Here is a 9,686-nt window from a genome sequence, read left to right on the forward strand (position 1 = left end):
GGGGGTGTCAGAGAGGACTCATGCCAATGGGAGACTGGACTAGGTGACTCCAGGTACCCTAAAGTCCATTGCATTCCAGGCTCATAGTGGTAGCAACTTTCACCCCACAAGGAGTGTACCCGTTCAGCTTGAGAAGTGGAGGGAGGCAACTGCCTGGCACAGCATGCCCCTGCCAGGGGCACACCACACAGTGAGGGGTAGCGGGGAGCCAGGAGTATGGAAAAGCAACTGGCTTGGAGAGACTACCACCTGGAAGCCCCACATGCTTACCAGTGGCCTCAGAGCAGGATGCCCACATGCCCTCATGGGAGCAGCAGTGAGCCCAGTAGTGGGAGTGGCATTTTATTTATTTATTTATTTATTTATTTATTTATTTATTTTTTCGTTAATCCTCACCTGAGGATATTTTTCCATTGATTTTTAGAGAGAGTGGACAGGAGGGAGAGAGGAGGTGGAAAGAGAGAGAGAAACATTGATATGAGAGAGACACAGCAATCAGTTGCCTCCTGCATTCGCCCTGACCAGGGCCAGGGATGAAATCTGCAACCCAGGTACATGCCCTTGACCAGGAATTGAACTTGTGACCTTTGGGTCATGGGCTGACGCTCCAACCACTGAGCACCACCGGCCAGGGTGGGAGTGCCTTTTAGAGGAGTGATCCAGTTTCCCAGTTCCACCTGACCCACCGTCCTTTCTTAGCCAATTAGGCAGCATGAGGCCAGCAGATGGGACCTGGCCCAGGTTCCCCTGATGTTTGGGCAGACTCTGACCTCTGGGCCTGAGTGTGGGGCAAGAAGGCAGGTTTTGGCCCTGAGTAGGCTCTGACTCCAAACCTCAGTTTCTCCTCAGTGAAGTGGAGATAGCATTTCCCCTTTCCAGGTGAGGGCTGGAGGAGGCAGGACTCTAACTGCTCTGCACCCTGAGGTGTGGCCACAAATCTCTGGGGTCATGCCTGAGGGTAACTGCTCCTGGATGGAGCCCTGAGTTAGACAAAAGCAAAGCTGGAGAAAGAGAGACAAAGTCTTATCAGGCAGGCGGCTGGCAACAGCACACCAAGTCCCTCTGCCTGAGCCCAAGAGGAAATGCAGGTCCTGGGGCCCAGGAAAGCTGTGTGTTACTCAGCCCATTGCTGTCCCTGCCTGTTCCTCATTTCGCCCTCAGCACCCAGCCAGGTCAGGGCATTGGACGGCCGAGGAGGACCTAGCTCACTGGTGGGCTTCTGACTCTTGGTCCTGAGAAAGTTTTGAGCCTCTTTGAGTCTTGTCCACTCCCGTAAAAGGGGGCCAGACCCATCCCCCAGTGCTGCTGCAGAGTCTCCAATCAGCACCCCACGTGCACCCACATGCAACTGGCCTTGAGTTCTGCTTCCTCTCCCCCCACTCCCTGTTTGGAAAATGGGGCCCAGGAAGGGGAAGAGCTTGTCTGAGGTCACAAAGCCTATGACAGCAGAGTCACACCCGGGACCAAGTGTCCTTGCCCAGCCTCACACCACCAGACCAAGAGGCCAGGAACCCAGGCTGCAGGTCAGGGCTCTGACAACCTTCTCACACCCGCACCTGTGGCATCAACTGCCCAGTCTGTCCCTAACTCAAGATCACTGAGGCACCTGCCCTCTGAGAGCTTGCTGGGCCCCCACCCCATGATACAAAGCACAAAACACTGGTGGGACGGACAAGGAGGACTGTGGGGCAGTGTCCTTGCACATTGGCCATTAGCTCTGAGAGGACTGGCATCCAAAATAAGACAGCTATGAACAGGGAATACTACCCACAGGGACTTGCACACTGGACTTGGTCTGGGGCTTGGAGGCACCTGTGTGATGCAGTGATGCCTCAACTCCTATTTGAGGTCTGCGCACCAGAGCCCATGGTTGACCAGATGAGACTCTGTGTTTGTTTCTTTGGTTCTCTGGCTGGGGGTTCCAGAGATTGGGCTCAAGTGCATGTGTAGGAGCTTACGTAGTTTCACCCTTTGCTTGCTGGTACATTAACCTGATCTCTCCTGCTGGCTCTGAATGTGCTGGTGGCATGGGTGGCAAGCCAGGCTGCAGGTCTCCGTGCCATCTCCTCTCGGCCCTCTCCCTGCAGAGAGGAGACCATCACCACCGTGGTGAAGAGCCCGCGTGGCCGCCTCAAGTCCCCCAGCAAGTCTCCCTCCCGCTCGCCTTCCCGGCACCCTGCCAGTTCACCCAGGTCTGGCCTGTCAGCCCCTGAGCTGCTGCATTCACCAGGGGCTGGCCAACTTCGAAGGCCAGGGGAGGAGCCAGGCTGGAAGCCCCCTGTACCCACGCTGTACGTGACAGAGCCCGGAGCCCGTACGCCAGCCCTGCCCAGGGGCACTGGGCCCAGGTCCAAGTGGGTGGAGGTCGAGGAGACCATCGAAGTCCAGGTGAAGAAAACAGGCTCAAGGGGTGCATCTCCAGCTAGAGAGGTGCCTGGCAGCTCAGCGGGGCTTCTCTTCACGCTTCCTGGTGGGACCCCCGGAGGAGACCCCAACACAAACAACTCCAACAACAAGCTGCTGACCCAGGAGCCCCTGACCCAGGGCAGAGTCTTCTGTGTGGACGCTGGGCTGGAGACCCATGAGCTGTCCCCTCCTGGGGCCACCGAAGAGGAGGCCCCCCTGGAGGTGCAGGAGGGGAGAGGTGTCCACCTGATGGAGGAGCCCCTGGGCGCCGAGGACCTTCGAGGCTGGGACCCCAAGATCCTCACACGCGATGGCTGTGTGCTGACGCTGGCTGACCTGGAGGATTACACACCCCAGGAAGGGGAGACCTTCGGCTGCAGCAGCCCCGTGCCCAGTGTCTCCGACGACCCACCCTGCGAGGTCTCGGTGCTCCAGAGAGAGATCAGTGAGCCCACTGTGGGACAGCCCGTCCTGCTCGACGTGTGGCGCCCCCCAGGCCCCCGAGCCCCGCCTGGCTTCTTCAGCTGCTTGCCCCAGGGAACAGCTCTGTCGAGGCCCCAGGTCTTCCGCCCTGTTGGTGTCTCCCGGGCTAGGGGTGCCACATCCTTCTGCACCCAAGTCCATCGCTCTGCGGACAGTGGCCAGAGCAGCTTCAAAACGGAGGTTTCCACCCACACGGTCAGCTTTGGGACAGTGGGTGAGACAGTCACCCTGCACATTCGGCCTGACGGGGATGAGGACCCCAGTCCGTCCCAGGGCTGAGGCTGCGACCCTCGACCCTCAAGGGCACAGGCGGCTGGGGGGTGAGACATTGACGCTCTCAGAGCCAGTTTACTGCTGACAGGGCTGCATGAGAGCAGCAGAAAGGGGCATGGCCTTGGGGCCTAGGACCCTGCCTGGCACCGTACCTACCCGCTTCACAGCCGCTGTGAGTTTTGAGCTCAGGAGAGGGGCCTGAAGCCAGCACCTCAGGACATGTGCTCTGACCACCCCCCTGCTCTCCAGCAACTCGGGACTTCAGCTGCCTGTCCTCCCGGGGTCTTCAGCTGAGGACACTGTCCGCACAGCTGTAACCCAGATTTACTGAGAGCTGTGGGGAACAGCAGGTAGACTCGGTCTGGGCTGTGGTCTCCCATCTCTCTTTGCTGTGGCACATCCCTGCCCACGCCCAGGCTGCCCCATCTCAGTGGGGGCTTCTTGGGGGACAACTTCCCATGGACACTGGGTGCCCTCTGCAGACTTTCCAGGCCTCCCCTGCAGCAGGGGCCAGGGTCTGGGTGGGAAGCAGCCCCTGCTAGTTGACTCCATGATGATAATAAACTGGCTCCCACACCCTGTACTCTGCTCCTTCTTGCTTCTTCCAGTGGCTCTGTAACTTGGGCGGTAGGGGCCCGCTAGGCCTAGCCCTGGGGACCAACCAGTGGCAGCCCAAGCCCCCTCTGCTGCAGCCTGGGGTGGGTCCTGGCCGTCTGAGGTCCCTGGGTGGAGGCACCGCACTCACCTGACCAGCCTGCCAGCACTCGAGCAGGCAGGCCTTCCTGCCCCTGTGCAGCCAGGCTGTTGTCAGGACAGACGATGGGGGTGTGATGTGTGGGGTCCTCCTTGGAGTGGGAAAGGACAGGGTGGGTACCGTAATGCTGGAGAGGGTCCTGGGGCAGGGGAGGGCTCTAGGCAGGGGGGCCTGCTGGGAATGGAGCAGTGGGCATGACTGGGCACACCTGTCCACTACAGTGATGCCACCTGGGGCTGGCAGCCAGGCGGAGGAAGGGGCTGCACCCGAGGCTGAGGGCAGGGATGGTCTGGTGGGAAGAGGTGGGGGCTGTGTTGGAGGCCAGGGCAGGGCCAGATGAAGGGGCAGTGACCTGGGCCAGACAGGCCCTCTGGGCGGGGGACAGGGTCTGCTATGGGAGGGCAGTAAGGGAGCCCACGCCTTGTGGGTGCCCAGGCCCCTCAATTGGCTGCAGGTTTCCCTATATCATGGGGCTGGGTCCACTGGGCCTGGGGTCCAGAGTGAGCCATGAGGGAGGTCAGCACAGGATGAAGGGATGGCAAGAGCTGAGACCTTGGGGCAGGCGGGGCACATGGAGGGTGGCCAGGCTCAGCTGCTCCTGAGGAGTTGGCGTTCTCCTGAAGGCATCTGGGCACAAGGGCAGGAGTCGGGGGGCTCTGCTCTCAGTGCCCTGGGCACCGTCTCTACCCACTCCCAGGCCCCTTTCTCTTTCGGGCTTCTACCTCCAGCGGCTCCTGAGAGAGGCGTGGTGGGTGGGAAGGGCAGCCTGTTCGTCTTACCTGGGCATCTCTAAGGACCGAGATAGGTTTCCTGAAGCCCCCGCTCAGGTCCTCGGCCATGTCTCACCCCTACAGGCTGACCCACTTTTCCCATAGGTGCTGCTGTCCCACCCCCAACTGCCCTGGAGCAAGTGGACCAGAGCACATCTGTCCAGAGGACACTGGTGGGCCCGGAGGCTCCGGGACCCTCTGCAGGGGACCACGCTGGCCTGGGCCCCAGGGAGCCACTTGCTCTCCAGGAGGCCAGCCCCCAGCTCCTAGGCACTGAGGCTGCAGATGAATCTGGTGAGGCCCAGTGGCAGGCTGACTGCCAAGTACCACCTGCTCCCAGACCCCCTCCTCTGTGCTGACCCAAGCCTTGGTCGCCTTGGGTGCTCATCCCATGGGAGTGAAGTGGAAGAACCCTGGGGACCCAGGTATCACTGGGATCCTTGCACGGGGGCCCTGGGCGAGGCCCACCCCTCACTCAGGCTGTCACCCATCTACGAAACTAGGCAGGGGAGAGGTAGTTCAGGGAGGTTCCCACCCTGAGTACATCTGTCCTGGGTGTCAGAGACCTGGGTCAGAGCCCCGGTAGGTAGCCTGGGCACCCTGTGCTCAGGGTAGGAGAGGAGGTGGGGAGAGGAGAGGAAGGAGGAGGATACCTTGCCCCTGACAGATGCAACCCTAGGGATGCTGCCGAGGGGGCCCTCTCCACCGAGGTGCCGCATCCCCTTGTGGGATGGGGTGTGGGGGTGGTGGGCAGCCTTAGGGCTGGTGGCCCGGGCTCCCGGCTAGGACAGGTGGGTGCCCTGGAGGAGGTGCACATGCGCGGAAAGAGTCCCAGGTTTGGGGACACGGACCCTTGCGCCCCTGCTCTGCCTGTGCTCCCACCCTCTGCGCCCTGGAGGGTGACAGGGGCATGTCATTGGGGACAGCCCCCGGCGCATCCCAAGCTTTGTCTCACTAGGCCCTGGCCTCCCACCAGCAGAGTCCAGGAAGGTGCCTGAGTCTCTCCCTCCTGGGAGCCAGGATCAGGACTCGGGGGCTCCTGCGGCGGCTCACGAACGCATGGTGCCCATCAGGTAATGTCCCTGGCACACTGGGTGGGGCTTTCTATGAGGGGACGTCCGCGAGCAGGGCAGGAGGAGTAAGAAGTGGGCGCACAGCACCCCAGGACATTCCTCATCAGCCCTCCCCCAGCCAAAGGGCAGTACAAGGAGGAGAGGCCACTCTCGGGGCGAGAGGTGTTCGGGGAGCCCCTCCACACATAGGGCTGGGCTCTGGTCTCTGCATTCCTTCCCATGCAGTCGGCTGCAGCCCCGGGTGGGGGTGGGGCAGGGGCCCATCTTACCACCAGGGTCAGTGCCCAACCCCAGAAGTGGATGGGTGGCAGACAACTCACCCTGCTGCATGACCCCAGGATGGAGAGCGCGGCCTGGCCGGGGACAGAGGCCACTGAGCTCTGGGATGTCTGCAGCCACGTGTTCACAGAAACCATGCACCGGACATACGTGTACAAGGCCAGCGACCTGGGTGCCGCAGCAAGTAGGCTACGTGTGTGCCCACCGGGCAGTCGGCTGGGGGACACTTGCACGGAGGAGCCATCCGATGTGTGCCAGCCTGCTGCGGCCAGCCCCTGCGACCCCAGCCCCTAAGTCCCCTCCGAGGGGCATCCCTGGGAGGGGAGCACGGGCAGCAGGGACCTAGGTGTCCTCTCTGCAGCCTAAGTGAGCATGCCCTGTGTGCCTGCCTCCAAGAGCCGGGTTTAGGTGGGGAGACGGTGCTCAGAAGCACCTCCTAACTGTCCGGAGCCTGCGCCGAATCAGGAGGGGCCGCCTCCACCTGGGAGGCCGAGGGGCTCTGTCACCCTGAGGGTCTCAGGGCCTTGAGATGCCTGGGGCGCCCGAGGCGCCTGGGTCCCTGCCAGCCCACCGGGGTCTCGATGATGCAGGCCCCCGCTCACAGACTGCAGTGTGGGCTGCGGTGGGCGGCTGTGCTGTGCAGCCTGGACTTCTCCCCACGGTTTTCCTCCGTACCCCCAGGACCCCCGTCCATGCAGGTCACCATCGAGGATGTGCAGGCACAGGGAGGCAGCACAGCGGAATTCCAGGCTGTCATCGAGGGCGACCCGCAGCCCACAGTGACCTGGTATAAGGTAGAGATGCATGTGGGGCGGGGCCTGTATCTGGAGGGAGAGTGTGAAATCCCCACTGGACATGACGTGTCACTCACGGAAGGCAGGGTGGGCTGATGGTCACCCCCCACCTGTGCCTCCAGGACAGCGTCCAGCTGGTGGACAGTGCACGGCTCAGCCAGCAGCAGGAAGGGACAACCTACTCCCTGGTGCTGAGGGATGTGGCCCAGCACGATGCCGGTGTCTACACCTGCCTGGCCCAAAACGCTGGCGGCCAGGTGCTGTGCAAGGCGGAGCTGCTGGTGCACGGAGGTGAATCAGGGAACCCTTCCCAGGTCCCAGTCCGGCTTCCTGCGGGCGTGGGGTCCTGTGGGCTCCCACAGGCTTGGGCACAGGGAACTGCCCGCAGATACTACAGAGTTGGGGAACAGTGAGGGGGTGGTGGTCTCTGTCCACACTGGCAACTGACTGCTCCCTGGCTATAGGGGCCAGCGAGCTGGGCTCGGAGAAGCAAAGCTATCGGAGAAAACTGCACTCTTTCTACGAAGTCAAGGAAGAGATTGGGAGGTATCTCCCCCAGCCCCAGGAGCCCCGCCCCCATCCCTGCCCAGTCCCCCAAACCTGGCCTGCTGGAGTCCCTAGCCCAGGATCCCCAGCCCCAACCCCTGGAACCCTGCCCTCTGGAGTCCTGGTCCCCCATAAATCCTTACCTCCTGAGGACCCCACTTATCAGAGGCCACCCCTCAGTCCTCTCTGGACGTCTGGGAACCCTGCCCAGCCCCCAGCCCCTGCTCTCCCAGAATCCTCCCCTCTCAGGAATCTGCCCGCCTATCAATTGCAACCCCGCCCTTTGGGAGCTCCCATCTCCTGGAAGATTCCCCCCCCCATCCCATCCTCGCCTCCCCCCTCCAGTACCCTCTCATCCTCAGGAGGCCCGTACCCTGGGAACCCTACCTCTAGGGACCCCTTGCCTCCCCAGTACCCGCTCCCCCAGCCCCTGCCCTCCAGGAACCCCACCTCCCTCCTTGGAGCCGTCTTGGGAGTCAGCGTGGGCTCCCCTCTTCCTAGAGGTGTGTTCGGCTTTGTGAAGAGGGTGCAGCACAAGGGCAACCAGATGTCCTGTGCTGCCAAGTTCATCCCCCTGCGGAGCAGGACGCGCACCCAGGCTTACAGGGAGCGAGATGTGCTGGCAGAGCTGAGCCACCCGCTGGTGACCAGGCTGCTGGACCAGTTTGAGACGCGCAAAACGCTCATCCTTGTCCTGGAGCTGTATCCAGCCCCCAGCCCCAAGAGCACCAGGAGGGAGCAGGCCTCAGGAGAGCAGGGTCCCTGGGCGCTGCGGGCCTGCGATCCTGGTGTCCTCGGTCCTGCTTTCCTAGTGGGGGCCGCCAGCCGGGCCTCCCACGTTCCTGTTAGGATGCTGTGTGACTAACCAACCCAGACATGGCCCTGTCCTCATAGCCCGCTGCCCCTTGAGTCGTGAATTCGGTCAGGGTTGCGTCCAGAGGGCCCCTCCCCTGCTCCATGTGGCCTCTCTCAGCAGGAGGTCAGGCTGCTTAAATGGCAGCCCTGAGCCCCAAGTGCTGGGATTCCTACTTTGTCCACTCAGGCTCGAGGGAGGGCCACACCCCTTCCCTGCCCCCTCTGGGTCTCACCCCACCACTTGCTGAGAGTCTCTGGGTGTCACGTGCTCACTCCCCCCCACCTCCAGCGACCCCTGTCCCTGCAGGGGGTGTGGGCTTTGTGCAGAATAGAGGATGTCTTCACTCCAACTCTGCTGCTGGCTCCTGGCCTCAGCTCTCTCCTCAACCCGGAGGGCCCACCTCCCCAGCATGGACCCCCACTTCCACCCCAAGATAAGACTTGCCGTGGGGTGTGGAGCCGGGTGGGTTCCAGTCCCCAGAGCTTTCCTTGACCTGAGCCCCAGGTGCTCATCAGAGGAACTACTGGACCGCCTGTTCAAGAAGAGTGTGGTGACAGAAGCTGAGGTGACTGCAGCCTGAGCTGTCTGCCCAGCCAATAGGCTTGCATGTATACCCACCAGGCCTGCTACTCCCCCGCCCCCCGCCCTGACCTCCTGCCCCAGCAGACACAACCTCCCCTCTTGCACGGTGTGCCCCAGCTCAGAGACCTTTTGGGGTCTCCAGGGCCTCACAAAGTGTCACAGTTCCTCAGTCAACTCTCAGAGACCTCCTGGCCAGGGCTCACCACTTCCCTCTCCCAGCCTGCACCTGGCCAATGGGCCAACCCTTGCCTTCTCCTGAAACATCAAGCTTCCTGTTTTGCTCAGGCGGCTTCACACATCCAAACCCTCCCCACCTTCAGGGCCCAGAGGAATCCCCGTGCCCAGGCTCATGGGGTCTGGGAGGCTTTGTTTGTACTGCCTCTGGGACTGTCCCAGGCTTGGAGGGAGTGGAGGTGTAGATTGGCGCAGGGCAGGGAGGAAAGCGGAGGGGAGGGGAGGGGGAGGTCGAGGCTGACTGTCTTGCCTGAGCAACAGCCTTTGCTACTGTAGGTCAAGGTCTACATCCAGCAGCTGGCGGAGGGGTTGCATTACCTGCACAGCCACAGCATCCTCCACCTGGACATAAAGGTACTTGCCCCAACCACCCTGCATCCCCAGAGCCCTGGGAAGGGCAGATGGGAGCCTGGGGCCTGCAGGCTGGAAAGGCACGGGCCCACCACTTCCAGTTTTCCTGTCAGGATTTACTCACTTTTGGGGATGGGAAGCTCACTACTTTACCAGCAGCCCCTGCAGGTGGGGTGTGGCTCTGATAGAGCAGAGGCTGCCCCCAAATGGTACTGAAACCTGCTCCGGCCCCCACTGGCCTCTTCGTCTCATGGAACAGCTCCTCACAGACTCCCTAGTTACTCT

General features: G+C 62.0%; 1 protein-coding gene across 1 annotated transcript in view; it reads left to right on the plus strand.

Moving 5' to 3' along the window:
* Window positions 1-9,686, plus strand: part of OBSCN (obscurin, cytoskeletal calmodulin and titin-interacting RhoGEF) — a gene marked incomplete at its 5' end in the record, with an annotated part of 100,648 nt that overhangs the window by 73,064 nt on the left and 17,898 nt on the right. The window contains 10 exons of the mRNA XM_014538577.1: window positions 2,088-3,163; window positions 4,792-4,980; window positions 5,645-5,759; window positions 6,098-6,222; window positions 6,720-6,832; window positions 6,955-7,123; window positions 7,297-7,378; window positions 7,880-8,080; window positions 8,739-8,799; window positions 9,327-9,404. Of these exons, the coding sequence (XP_014394063.1) occupies window positions 2,088-3,163; window positions 4,792-4,980; window positions 5,645-5,759; window positions 6,098-6,222; window positions 6,720-6,832; window positions 6,955-7,123; window positions 7,297-7,378; window positions 7,880-8,080; window positions 8,739-8,799; window positions 9,327-9,404 (2,209 nt within the window). The remainder of the gene's footprint in view (window positions 1-2,087; window positions 3,164-4,791; window positions 4,981-5,644; window positions 5,760-6,097; window positions 6,223-6,719; window positions 6,833-6,954; window positions 7,124-7,296; window positions 7,379-7,879; window positions 8,081-8,738; window positions 8,800-9,326; window positions 9,405-9,686) is intronic.

The sequence above is a fragment of the Myotis brandtii genome, unplaced genomic scaffold (genome assembly GCF_000412655.1).
Source record: "Myotis brandtii unplaced genomic scaffold, ASM41265v1 scaffold193, whole genome shotgun sequence".
Classification (NCBI taxonomy): domain Eukaryota; kingdom Metazoa; phylum Chordata; class Mammalia; order Chiroptera; family Vespertilionidae; genus Myotis; species Myotis brandtii.